We start from the raw sequence: 13,061 nt of genomic DNA, 5'->3' as shown, positions 1-13,061 counted from the left end.
ACACCTGCATGAGATAAGGTGGAAAGCCCCCAGAATCTGACTTATATGGGCTGGGTTCTAATCTTAACTTTTCACATTCCAACGAGCCATCTTGGACAAATGCCTTCCATTCTCTGAGCGTCAGGTTCCCCACATGTACGAAGGGAATATCGGGGTGCCTGGGTGGCTCAGTGGGTTAAGCGTTCCACTTTGCCTTGGTTCGTGATCTCATGGTTCACGGGTTCGAGTCCCACGTTGGGCTCTGAGCTGACTACTCAGAACCTGGAGCCTGCTTCGGATTCTGTGTCTCCCTCTCTCTCTCTGCCCAACCCCCCCCCCCCCATCAAATAAATAAAGCACTTTAAAAAATTTAAAAAGGGAATGTCAGATCTTTGGCGTTCTATAGTTCCAGGTGATGGTGTCTTAGACTACATGTATAAACGGTGACATCGTCGGGGGTTGGGGGTTTGCAGTGCATGAGAGGCTCGAGTCTGGCTTCTACCAGCTTGGAGCATCTTTCTGGCCCATAATCTACCAGCATGGCATTAGCCCTGGTCCTGCAGGGGCCGGAGGGAGCAAACGACTGTGTGCGAATGACTCCACCTGAGCGGGGATGAATGGCATCGGCCCTGCACGCAGGAGCCTGTGCGTGCAGGTGAGTGCGTAGTCTGTCTTTTGGTGTCACATTCCTGTCTGCACATGATACACGGCTGCGCCTCTCATTTCAGACCCCAGTGAATCCACGTGCAACGAGGTTGTGAACATGAAGTCTTTATTCTTCTGTTTGTTCTCAAAGCAGGGAAGAGCTGATGCTGGAGGCAGGGTGAGCGTCTGGGAGGAGCTCTACACCCCACGCCCCTGCCCCTGCGTGAGAGCACAGGCACAGGCAGGGGAGTGTCCGAGAGTGCTCTAGCTCCAGGCTAGGGCTGAAGGCAGGGTCCAACCGGGGCAGCAGAGGGCCTCAGCGGGCCAAGGCAAAGCCAATGCGGTTGTTATGGCGATCAAACTCCGTGTAGAATTTGCGGATGAAGCTGGCGCCCAGGACCCAGACGGGCCCAGTGGGCGGTGGGACATCCAGACCATGGAGGGCCAGAGTGCACAGGCCATCATTACCGTAGGGATCCTGGCAGGAAGCAAGAGGGTTTTCCCTACTGCCTGGCACATTACCATTCTCCTCCCTTGGCCTTGCCTGACCCCAGCAGCCAACCTCAGTGATAACCCCCTCCGTCCCCCATGCATCCTGGGCCTCCATTGGCCTTTCACCCCACCATACATCCTCCTGGATGCAGGTACTTAGCTAGACACCGGGCAAACCATACACTGTGAGACCTTCAAGAGCTTACAGCCCAGCAGAACTTCTGGTCCTAGGCAAGTTACTGTGTTTAACTGCCCTAAATCTGTTGAGTATAAGAAGGGCATAAGAGTATAGGAGCACAGCATTACTGGGGGCATTTGCTGACAGGATGGAGACAAGGGGATGAGCACAGTGATTCCCAAACCTGGCTGCCTATTGGAATCACCGGGGAGTTTTGAAAACACAGACCCCAGGTGCCCCTAGGGGTTCTGATTTAATAGGTAGGGGATGTGGCTTGTTACTGGGATTTTTAAGGTTTCCAGCTGACTCAGTGGGTGGGGGGGATGGGTTAAATGGGTGAGGGGCATTAAGGAGGCCGCTTTTCTGGATGAGCACTGGATGTCATATGTAAGAGGTGAATCTCCCGACGCCAAGACTACACTGTATGTTAACTAACTTGAATTTCAATAAAAATAGTTAAAAAAAAAAAAAGCTTCCAGGTGTCTCTAATATGTAGCTAAGCTTGAGAAGCACAGACTGAGCATGGGATCTATGCATAAAGACTTGTCCCTTTTAGAGGGCCCCTGCCCACCCGTCCTCCCTGTGGTCGAGGGGCCGCCTGAAGCCTCACCTTTAACACATAGTCCGCGCTGGTGAGCGTGTAGGCTCTGCCTCCAAGGTGGAAGGAGATGTCCGGGAGTGTAGGCACCTGCTTGCAGTTCACGACGTACTGAGGGGAAGGTAAAGGGAGCCCTGCTGAGTGTGGGAAGCCCCCGGGGCAGACGCAGCCCGCAGCCCTGTGCCTGTGGCTGGGCTCCTCTGCTGGAGAGGGCTGGGCACGTGGCCCGCCCTCTCCCTAGGGGACACCAAGTCACACGTGGCGAGAGAGGAGAGGAGGGCAAGGCCCGAAGCGGCCCCCTTTGGGACCTGATGCTCCCTGCGGTAATTTGGGGGGGCCTGATCAGGCGATGTTCCCGCAGCCTCCGGTGCCCCCGCTTGCCCCAGCTTCTTACTTCGTTTGTGCTCAGCTCCTTGGCCCCCAAGGTCTCCATGAGCAGCCTCAGGGAGCTGGTGGGACCCGAGATGTAGGATGCGCCAGTATCCACCACGACCATGCAGCCCTCCTCACAGACCACGGTGGCCGACCTCACCGACACCCTGAGGGAGGCCAGAGAGTGAGACAGACGGAAGGCTGATGGGACACCACCAGGCCGCCAAGCTTCCCTGAGTGAGGCAGGTGACAGGAGGCCCGTGCTGGTGGTCCCAGTGATGCCCCGGAGGAGGAAAGGTGCCGGTCCCTTCCCTCAGCACGTGGCCTGGTGACCGCCGCCTCCTCTCCGTAGCCCCTCCCCCCTCTGTTTTTCATATCTCCACGTTCCCCATCCCTGGACAGAGCACTCAGCAAACGTTGGCTGGGCCTTAAGAAGTGACTGCATTAGGAGAGAGGACAAGATGGTGACAGTACCCCATCCCACTCCCACCCTCCCCCGGCAGCAGCATTTTGGGAGAGCAGGGTGGGTTGAGGGTTCCTGACCCTTTCATTTTGATCTGCCAGGAGCCAGTCTTGCTGATGCTCACGTAGTGGAAGTTCCCTTGGTAATACTGGGGGTCGCTGCCTCCCAACACAACCTCTCCTCCGAGCAAGTGGGAATTCCTAAAGGAAAGATCAGAGCTCTTGAAGATCCGTGACCTCTGAGCCCCAGCACCCCAGCAACAAGGGATGTTGGGCATGGATACAGGGGTGGGGGGCAGAGGAAGGCGGAAAGGATAGCAAGGCTGGGAAGCTGCAGAAACACGTCTCCACCGTTCTTGCCCCTCCCCAAGCCCAGCCAGAGGTGGTTCCAGAATAGTCCAGCTGCATCCGATAAAACATCCCCAGCAAGGTCACGGCAAAGGAACGGGCGCAAGGACAGTGAGTCGAGAGCAAGATGAGAATCCCCACCCCCCCCTCCCAACTTGGGTTTGAGTTGCTGCAGGTTGAACAGGTAGGTGCATGGGTGGGGTGGTCTCCATGACCTGCTGGGTGGGGGGTGGGCAAGGGGCAGGAGGCAAGCTGGAAGGAGGGGTGGAAAACTTAGGCATCTGGCAGAGCCTGGGCCTGTGGAGGTGAGTTTGGGCTGGTGGGTTGGTGGCGTATGTGAATCTGGACGGGGTGTTCAGGAGGGTCAGGGCCATGTGAGGCGAGGCGGAGTGGTGGGGTGGGTTTCAGCTCCTTACTTGGAATTTCTGCAGAGAAAGAGAGAGCAGAAATGAGGTCTCTGTTGCAGGTGGGCCTCGCCAGCCTGTTGTTGGCCAGGGTGGGTGTTATGCCCTCTTTTTTACCCTTTAGGTGCTGGACTCACCAAGAGGTGAAGTCACTTGCCGGAAGTCCCCCGGGTGGTGTGTGGGGCGATTGGTGCCCAGTCCAAAGCGGACTCCCTTGCTTTCCTCTCCTCCCAGCGCATAACGCCTCCCACCGCGCGGGGCCTCCCCTCGGGCTGGTTTCCAGGGTGCACACGTGGGCTGGGTTTCCCAGCATACGTGTGCAGGCCGTTTAGGTGTGCGGGCCGGTGCAATGCATTGCCCTCTTACACATTCAGTACGTATGCGCATGTGCTATAGCACCTGCCCCCGCTGCCCCTCTGCCAACATTTCAAGATCCCCCTGCCTGTTCCTTCCTTCTTGCCCCAGGGTCAAGGAAGAGGCAGGCCCTCTTCTCAACAAGGCCCGCCTTCTTCCTGTTTGCTGGATTCTTCTCCCTCCTGTGGCTGCCAGGCTCCTGTGCCCTCAGCTCCTCCGTTTTCCAGTTTCAATCTCTCTCTCTCTTTCCATTGGCTTCCTCCTCCACCTGCAAGCATGCTCGTGCCTCCTCTAGCATTTTAAAACACCCACCCTTCTTGTCTCCGCTTCCCTCTGCATCTCAGCCTGCACCCCTCCTGACGCTCTCCTGTCTAATCTCTCAGGGCACTCTACACCTGCCCTTTGCTTCCTGACGCCCACATCTACCTCTCAACTGGTCACCATCTGTGGCCGTACTCCACCTCAACAACAGCTCTTCCCGAGGACGCTGCCCCAGAGCCAGCCGGTGGCCTCTGCTCAATGCCTCCCGTTTTCTTTTTCTTCCTTCCTTCTTCTCCATTTTACCTGTGCAATTTCTTCCGACCTTGACCCTCCCTCCACCCTCACCTCCCTCACCTCCAGCTCTTCCGGTCTTCCCAAACCCACAGCTTGGAGCAGATCACAACCCTGCAGCGAGAGCTCACAATGGCTTCCCCCAGGCTGGCCCAACCACGCACAAGCTCAGCCTAGAGTTGAAAGGCACCCATGGGCTTCAAGCCCCAGGCCCCCTGTCCTGTTGCTTGTCATGTTGTAATGTTTCCCGTCTTCCTTCCTGACTGTAGGCTCTGTGAGGGCAGGGACTCTTTTTGGACGCTGTGTTCACGGCTGCACCCCAGAACCTCCCACAGTGCTTGGCACATAAGCACGCCATATTTGTTGAATCAATGAGTGAGCAAATAAATGAAGGGATTAATGAATAAAGCCAGCTTTCTGTGTGGTCCGTCACAGGGAGGGTCCCAGGTCCCAATAATGCTTTATTTTCCATCACCCCCACCCTGCATTTTCCTCTTGTTCTAGAGAGTGCTGACAGGACTTGCTGCATTGATGGAAATGTTCTGTTATCTTCTATCCAATATGTAGCCATAGTCATTGTGGCTGCCGAGCCCTGGACATGGGGCTAGTGTAAAGACTTAAATGTCATTAAATTTTAATTAATTTCAATTTAAGTAGTGACTTCCATATTGGCTGGTGGAGCTCGACATACGGCTTGAATACCACCTAATCACGAACCCAGAAACATCCCGGTCCCAACTCCCCTCTTGCTCTCCCAGCTCTCCTGATACCCTCCGCCATCCCTGCCTCAGCCCCTGAAGCCCCAGCCTCACCTGCTGTAGTAGACAGAGAAGACATCCTCCTTTAGCACCCCTTGGGAGAGGATGTGGTCAAAGACAGGGGTAACCCCGCCAACAGCCTGTGCAGGGAAGCCCATGCCCAGAATCCCATCAAACTTGGCCAGCATGAAGGGTATCAGGGGCAGCTCTGTGACCTCTCCGAACGTCTGTGTCACTGTGATTCCGCCCACCTGTGGGAGGAAGGACCGGAGGAGACCAAGCCTACTGCCTCCCCCGCTGGCCAGGGGGGAGTCTAGGACCCACATCCCCTAGGGTAGAGAAACTGGGGATAAGACCATTTTATCAACCCCCCACACATATCCTCTCTTCTAATACACATGCAGGCTGTGGGGTTGCCCAGGACCTGGAAAGGGGTACTGACAATCAGTAACCACCAAGGTGCCAGGAGCTCTCACACCCTCTCCCCAGGGGCCCAGCTTCCACCCTGGCAGGACTGGGTCTCAGTTCCTCACCCCCACTATGGGTAAGGACTTCTCCAGCCCAGCCAGACCTTCTCCCCTGGTTTCCCAGACAACGGGCCTCTCATGTTCCATGTGTACCCTTCCCATAGCTTAGAGCAGGGGCTGGAGTAATTCCCAGAATGGAAAGGGTCCGAGGCAAGCCAAATGGAAAGGACAACCAAGCCCTGACCTTAATCCTAAACTCTAACCTCAACTAGGATCTTAGAACCTATGCCTGACCCCCAAACTAACTCTGGCCATAATGAAACCAGTACTGCTGACCCTGACACTGACTCTGATTTCAGTCTGGGGTCTTGTGAAGGGCCCAGTCGGAGCTGGGTGACCTCAGACAGGTTAGCTGACAGGAGGCTGTGGGGCTCTGGCTAATCTCTCATGTGAGTTACACGTAAAAGCTTCCATAAATCACCCAGTGTGGACCCAGGAGCTCAGGCTTGCTCGGTCCCAGGCCCTGCTTCTTTGAAGCAAGGCAGGGTGTTCCTCAATTGCCCAGGCTCTAAGGTGGACTGAACTGTACCCCCCGCCCCCCTCCAAGTATGGGCCCTCCAGTGGCAGGGGAGGTCTGGGACCAGAAGGGCAGAGGTCAGATGACCTGGGGCACTCCCACTTACAGTCACCTCGTCCTGGCTCAGGAAACCTTTGACCTTCCCAGATCCGTAGTGGATGGTGAATGCCGTCCCATTCTCCATGTAGCTGGAGGATTCCGAAGAGTCGTAGAGGCTGTGAATCTCTGGCAGAGGGATACAGGCTCAGGTCTGTTCAAGAGAGGCCCGGCAGGGGGGCTGGGAGGCAGGTGCCTGTGGGCGTGGCCCCCTGTGGTTGAGGACTTCTGTGAAGGGGCGGGGAGGCCCTGAGGTGGGAGGCTTGGAAACGTGTTTCATCAATCAAGGAGTGTGTTTCTTGGGCCCCTGTCACGTGCCCAGATCTCTGAGAATTTTGTCTCCGATCAAGCATTCCACAGTGATTCTGATGCTGGGATGAGGAGAAGATTCTGGTTCCAGTAAGCTCTTGAGAAGAGGCTGTTGACTAAGGAAGGGCGTGGAAGACCCTGAGAGCCTGGGGTGGGTCTGAGGATTTGGCCCCAATCTCAGGAAAGGGGAGAAGTGGACTTCTGGGTGAGCTGGGGACTTCTAATGCTGCCATTTTACCTTGGCGGCCGTATCGGGAAAATGGGGGGCATTGTTATCTCTCCTCTCGGGGGCAACAGAAGCAGAAGCAGGGAGGAAATAGCTCAGTTGGTAGCAGAGGGTGTGAGGCAGGCCCGGCCAAGTGTGGCAGGGGGCTCGGGGAGAGGTCCTGTAGGCGTGTGGAGAAGGGGGGTGCTCACCACATGCTGTGTAGAGAGGGCTACACTTGGTGGAGGGCACCCAGAGGTTGGCTGAGCCTGTGTCGAAGATGACTTTGAAGGTCTGGGGTGGGGTGCCAATGCCGATCTCGCCATAGTACTGGGTCTGTGGGGGTGAAAGGAAAGAGGCAGCTGGAGGCACGGGGAAGCTTGGGGCTTTGCTGGATACCCCCTTGGGCACCTGGGGTGAGATTAGGTAGATCAGACAACCGCCCCGGGTTTCCATTTTCCAGCAGGGCCCGGGTGGGACCCTTAGCACTGTCTTAGGACTTCCCTGGAAGTGAGACAAGAGGGCAAAAGAAGAATACTGAAAATGAAGATGATGCCCCACCCCTCGAAGGGCTGCTAACGCAATAAGCAGGCATGCCGTGCAGAGCCCAGTCACAGAAACCCGCATCTGAGGTCACATTCCCACCCTGCCCACCTTGAAACCCAGAGCCTGGATTCCTGAGTTCCAAACCTAACTCTGCCTCTGGGCTCCTTTCTGCCCTCTGTGGCTCAACCTTTCTAGCTCTGAAATGGGAGTTTTATAGGGCACTTTGTGCATCTCAGCAACTCAGTCGTAGGCAGCATGGAAAGAGCAAAGAAAGCCTTGGGCCCCAGAAAGAGAAAGGAGACGGAAAAGCAGGGGCGCTCACATCCAGGTAGTTGGTGAGGACCACAGGGGACGTGCTGTTGCTAAAGGAGAATCTCTTGGTGAACTGGCTCCACTCAGCACCAAGCCTGGCTACGTCCACGCCTCGCTCCTTCAGGCTTTCCCGGATCGAAGGTATTTTCTTGAGGAAGATCCTGACCCGGGGTGAGGGAAGAAAAAAACAGAAGAGCTCTGTACTCCCTCATAACAGTGGTACACAGTCCTGAAGCTTCTGGTACAATTCTCCCTAATCTAGCCTAGACACCTGAGAATCACTCTTGTGCCCTAAGGCCTCTCAAGGAGAATTCGCAAGCCTCGTTGAGTCAGCTGCACTGGCATTAAATAATCCTTAACACACTTCCTTCTGTTGTCTAGTTCTGATCCCTATCACTACGAGGCCATTCGTTCATTCCTTCCTTCCTTTCATAATTACAGGTCGAACACCTACTCTGTGCCTGCACTCCAGTGGATACTAGAGATAGAAAGATAAAGATCATCAGTGGGGTGCCTGGGTGGCTCAGTTGGTTAAGCTTCTGACTCCTGATTTCAGCTCAGGTCACCAACCACGAGATAGAGCCCTGCGTGGGGCTCTTCATGGACAGCGTGGAGCCTGCTTGGGATTCTCTCCCTCCCTCTCTCTTTGCCCCTCCCCTCCCCCAAGTAAATAAACTTAAAAAAAAAAAAAAAATCACTGCCTTCAAGGAGCTCCGGCAGGCAAGGAGACAGAGGAGGAAATGCAACAGCGACATCCCCTCTAAGATGAAGGCTGGGACGCTCCCCTCAAGGCTGGACAGGACCGGGCAGTGCCGTGTGAGGCCTGTAGGTGGCAGCAGGCGCCCACAGCAGCCTGCCGGGGCTCCAGGATGCCAGGCCAGGGTAGACACCCAGCCAGGGCTGTGGGCTGAAACCTTGGGACTGAATGGGTGGGGTGGGGAGAGCAACCGGCATGTCCAGAGTAACTGTGCCCCCCTGCCCGTGGAAAGATGTGACTTCTTGAGCCTGAGTCCCAGTCCTTCAGTTCCTTTCCTTGACACCCGCCTATCAGCTTTGGGAGGCAGAATTAAAGACCCTGGGGCTGGGTGGAGGCCAGTAAAACATACTGAGGGGCCACCTGGTCAGTTTCAAACACTATACACCCTCCACATAGCCCTCGACCGTAGGCCAGCCATCCTTATCCTCAGGTAATGATGAGGAAAGCAGACAGGGCACATTGGTGGCTCAGTCGGTTAAGTATCCGACTTCGGTTTAGGCCATGATCTCAGGGTTCACAAGTTCGAGCCCTGCGTCGGGCTCTGTGCCGACAGCCCAGAGCCTGGAGCCTGCTTTGGATTCTGTGTCTCCCTCTCTCTCTGCCCCTCCCCCCTCATGCTCTGTCTCTGTCTCTGAAAAATAAACATTTGAAAAAATTTCGATGAGGAAGCAGAGGCTCACAGGGTTGTGGATGGAGCAGGGACTCAAAGCGGCGTCTCTGGACTTGTTTCCCAGAGAGTGTCCCCAGGGCTCCCATGGGAAGCCTCTTTGCAGAAGCTTGAGGGGAGATGTCCCTAGCTGTTGGCCAGGGGGTTCTGGGATTGCAGCCCAGTTTATGGAGAACCCGTCTTCTTTTCTAGCTGCTGGTCTCCCTGTACTGCCCTTCCCTCCTCGCACCCGGCACTCTCGGACCCCCTTATGCGAATGCATCTTTCCTGCCAGCCAGCCTCACATCAACAGAAATGACTCGTCATAGCTGTGTCACAGTTTGCTGTTCACAAAGTGGTTTCACAATTATGATCTTATTCTCAGCCATCCCCGGGGGTGGGTGATGTTATTATTCCCGTGTTTACAGATGGGAAAATGGAAGGGCAGAGAAGGCTTGATCCCGAAGAGGGTGCACTTTCTACTATTTACTCTGAACAGCCTCTGCCCTGGACCCTAACATGTCCCATTCTCCTTTCAGAAGGTCCCTTCCTCGCCCCCAGCTCTCCATTCTTCTAAGCCCAGCATGCATCCCACCTCCAGGAAGCTTGCCCCAGGAACTCCAGTTCACACTGGCCCCACCTCTGCTTGGGCTCCGGCTCCCTTTTTCCTCGGGTGCTCGCAGCCTGCACTGCACAGCCTAATACTCCTGGAGGTGGTGCCGTCTGGTGGTGAGGACACAGCAGTCGTGGGCACATGTTTAAACCCTTTCTTACTGTGTGATTCGGATCAACTTAACCCAACCTCTCCGGGCCTTTCGTGAGCCCCCATCAACTCCTTTGTAAAAATGGACTAAACAGTAGTACCTGCCCCAGAGAATCACTGTGCAGATTAAACAAGCTGCCCACTGCTCAATAAATGTGAAGACTGTGCAGAAGGCAATGAAAGCACCTTGAGAATGGGGCCCTGTGTTCAGATCCCCCAAAGTGCCTTGCGTGACACTGTGCAAATAGCAGGTGGAAAAATTTTGCGTTTCAAAAGCCTCTTTCTCCACTCCTGGCCCAATCCCGTTCTTCTTCTCTTTTTATTTATTTTATTTATTTTTTGAGCATGAGCATAAGCGGGGGAGGGGCAGCGGGAGAGGGAGAATCCCCAGCAGGCTCCGCACTGTCTGCACAGAGCCCAACATGGGCCTTGAACTCACTGACCATGAGACCATGAGCTGAGCCGAAATCAAGAGTCAGACACTTAACTGACTGAGCCACCCAGGTGCCCCTCTTCCTGGCTTTTTAAAGAGAACAGGGAGAATGTTTTTACCTCAATTCCACATTTACTCTGGGGGTGGGGGCTGCCTGCAGGCACTCGGTCTCTCACCCCGCACCCCTACCCTAGCAGTTACTCTCTGGGAGCCTGGAAGCTGGTGAAAAGGCTTTGGAAACAAAAGGCCCAGTGTGTGTTGAGGCTCAGCCTCTTACACGTGACCTCCTTGAGCCTCTGTGTCCTCACCTGTAAAATGGGACTACTGGGTTGTCAGGAGGAGAATTTGAGAGGAGATATGTGGAAAGATCCTGTGAAATCCTCGACATTTTACAGGCTTAGCAACTAGGACTGTGAAAACCTGCCCTCTTAGGGGCACCCAGCTGGAGCGTCGGTGGAGCGTGTGACTCTTGATCTTGGGGTTGTGAGTTCGAGCCCCATGCTGGGTGTAGCGATGACTTAAAAATAAAATCTTTAGGAGCGCGGTCGGTTAAGATTCAGCTCAGGTCATGATCTCACGGTTCGTGAGTTCGAGCCTCGCGTCAGGCTCTGTGCTGACAGCTCAGAGCCTGGAGCCTGCTTCGGATTCTAGGTCTCTCTCAGAAATAAATAAACATTAAAAAAATTAAAATAAAGTAAGATCTTTAAAAAGCAACAAACTCCTGCTCTTACCTTGAGGTTTTCTGGTTCCACCACCTGCCCTCCCCACACTGAAATCCTTTCTCTTGGAGACTCTCCCTCCTGCCTCTCCCCTTCTTCAGCCTTTTTTTTTAAAGTGTATATTTTTTAACATTTATTCACTTTTTGAGAGACAGAGAGCAGATGGGGAGGGGGCAGATAGAGAGGTAGGCACAGAATCCAAGGTGGGCTCCAGGCTCTGGACTGTCAGCACAGAGCCCGACGCGGGGCTTGAACTCACGAACCCGTGAGCTCTTGACCTGAGCTGAAGTTGGGCGCTTAACCGACTGAGCCGGCCAGGGGCCAGGGGCCAGGATCCCCCCTTCAGCCTTAGTGAACTCAGGGAACTTAATGAACCCAGTTCCCACAGGGCCTGGCACCGGGTGTGGGCGTTACTAGGCCTCCCTCCTCCTTCCTTCAGGCCACGCCTTAAGCCTTTCTTTCAACAGTTTGTAACAACCCACCCTGTGGGACTAGTAACAGCTGGGTTTTTACAGCCTTCGGCCATCAGGCTGAGGGCTTTCCATATCTCTCATTCAATCTTCAAAGCAGACCTGTGAAGCAGGTGCTGCTATTATCCCTGCTTTAAAAATGGTAAACTGAGACCTGGAGAGGTTAAGTAACTTGCCCATGCTTTCCCAGCTAGTTAGTTCCGCGAGTGGAGCAGGATTTAAGCCAAGAAAATTCAACTCTAGAAGGCTTGTATTTAACCACTAAATTGTTCTTCCTTGGTAGGCTTAACCATACCCCCCCCTTCTTAACAATTAGACTGTGACCTCCTTGAGAACAAGGGGCAGGTCTGAATCATCTGAGTGCCTCGCCGGGCGATCTGTGCAGGAAGCAAGGGCTCTGGGCAGGGATCAAATGACGTGGCCTTCGGGCCACTAGGGTAGTGTGCCACTATCGGCCCTGTGACATCGGCCGAGCCACCTCTCTGAATGGGCCCGCGCCTCCCTAGTCATGAGGACTGGATGACATCCCATATCAGAAAGCCAGGGGTGTTAGGAAGGTGGGAACCCCTGCGCCCCCGCCCCCCCCGAGCCTGAGTTACCGTCTGAAGGCGCCAGAGTCTGCGGGGAGACCGAAGGTGCAGGAGCCGCAGAGCACCAGCAGGAGGCCCCAGCGAGGCATTCTGCTCCCTTGGTCCATGCTTTGCCTGGGTGCTCGGCTCTCTTGGGAATCTGCAGAAGCCTTGTGGCTTCCCAGAGCCCTTCTCCTTTTATGCGCTCCACACTTGGGACGGTTGAGATTTAGCTCTGCCCTGATTTATTATCCGGGGGCACATGGAGGGCGGCCAGTAATAAATCCCCCCGATGGGACGGAGCTAGATGGGTGAAGGGTGACCAGGTTTCGACGCAGAGCCCAGGAGCCAGGGAAAAGGAGGGCTGTGGGAAAGCAATGCTGTGTCCAGTGACGCCAGCAGCCCCATCTCAGCCTGGCCCTGCGACCCCCGCCGGGGCAGAGGCTGATGGGAAACATCAGTGTTCCAGAACACGGTCAGGGCTGAGACCGGCACAGAACGTAGGTTTCCAACCTCCCCCGCCAGACTCCACCCTCCGTACCCTTCAAGTGCCATCCTCTGTGTTAACCTCGGCTGTGTTCCTGACCGGCTTCTTCCACTTTGTGTCTCAGTTCCCTTCTGGAACACAGGTGACTCCTCCTGGCTTGTTCGTGACAGAGCCAGACCCAGAGGCCTCCGTGCCGCCTCCCTCCAAGCCTCTGTTAGCAGCAGCTGTGGAGGGGGAGAATACCACGGCCCGGCAGGGGGAGAAGCGCCTTGTATGGGCTTCTGGACGCAGGAATCTGGGGGAAGGGGTGTGTGTCTACCCTCAGCTCGTCTCGTGTGGGTGGGAGCCCTCAGGAGTGAGGGGGAGCTGGTCTTCCAACTCCTCCTTCCCTTCCCACGGGGCCCTGAGTCCCTTCTGGGCCCGTCTCTGCCACCTTCCTTTTCCTTGTAGTTTACAAACAACCTGGGGCAGCTCTCCATACACACACCTGACTCCTAAGTCCCAGGAGGGGTGCTATTTATTCAGGTGAGGATGCCCTCTCCTGGCTTTTCCTTGCTCATGCC

The 13,061-nt window shown here is 55.3% G+C and overlaps 1 protein-coding gene across 2 annotated transcripts; it reads right to left on the bottom strand.

Annotated features, from left to right (window-relative positions):
* Positions 1 to 734: 734 nt before the first annotated feature.
* REN (renin) lies at positions 735 to 12,359 on the bottom strand. 2 transcript variants are annotated; one of them, XM_045456346.1, is made up of 10 exons: positions 12,042 to 12,359; positions 7,665 to 7,815; positions 7,009 to 7,132; positions 6,293 to 6,411; positions 5,197 to 5,393; positions 3,491 to 3,499; positions 2,808 to 2,927; positions 2,287 to 2,431; positions 1,905 to 2,003; positions 735 to 1,102 (listed from the first exon to the last, which is right to left on the bottom strand). In XM_045456346.1, the coding sequence occupies exons 1-10, from the start codon at positions 12,137 to 12,139 to the stop codon at positions 941 to 943; spliced, it is 1,224 nt and encodes a 407-aa protein (XP_045312302.1). In that variant the 5' UTR covers positions 12,140 to 12,359; the 3' UTR covers positions 735 to 940. The 2 variants fall into 2 exon arrangements, with proteins under 2 accessions (XP_045312302.1, XP_045312303.1); XM_045456347.1 differs by lacking the exon at positions 3,491 to 3,499.
* Positions 12,360 to 13,061: the final 702 nt, after the last annotated feature.

Source organism: Leopardus geoffroyi, chromosome C3 (genome assembly GCF_018350155.1).
Source record: "Leopardus geoffroyi isolate Oge1 chromosome C3, O.geoffroyi_Oge1_pat1.0, whole genome shotgun sequence".
NCBI lineage: Eukaryota > Metazoa > Chordata > Mammalia > Carnivora > Felidae > Leopardus > Leopardus geoffroyi.
Note: the sequence above shows the minus strand (reverse complement) of the source record. Positions and strands in the feature narration are given on the sequence as shown.

What these genes read in the sequence shown, in the direction of transcription:
- REN (XM_045456346.1), bottom strand. Translation starts at nt 12,139, where the DNA reads ATGGACCAAGGGAGCAGAATGCCTCGCTGGGGCCTCCTGCTGGTGCTC. An exon ending in CCCTCTCTACACAGCATGTG is followed by an intron (nt 6,412 to 7,008) that starts GTGAGCACCCCC and finishes TCCCTCTGCCAG; the next exon opens with AGATTCACAGCCTCTACGAC. An exon ending in TGAGCCAGGACGAGGTGACT is followed by an intron (nt 5,394 to 6,292) that starts GTAAGTGGGAGT and finishes TTCCTCCCACAG; the next exon opens with GTGGGCGGAATCACAGTGAC.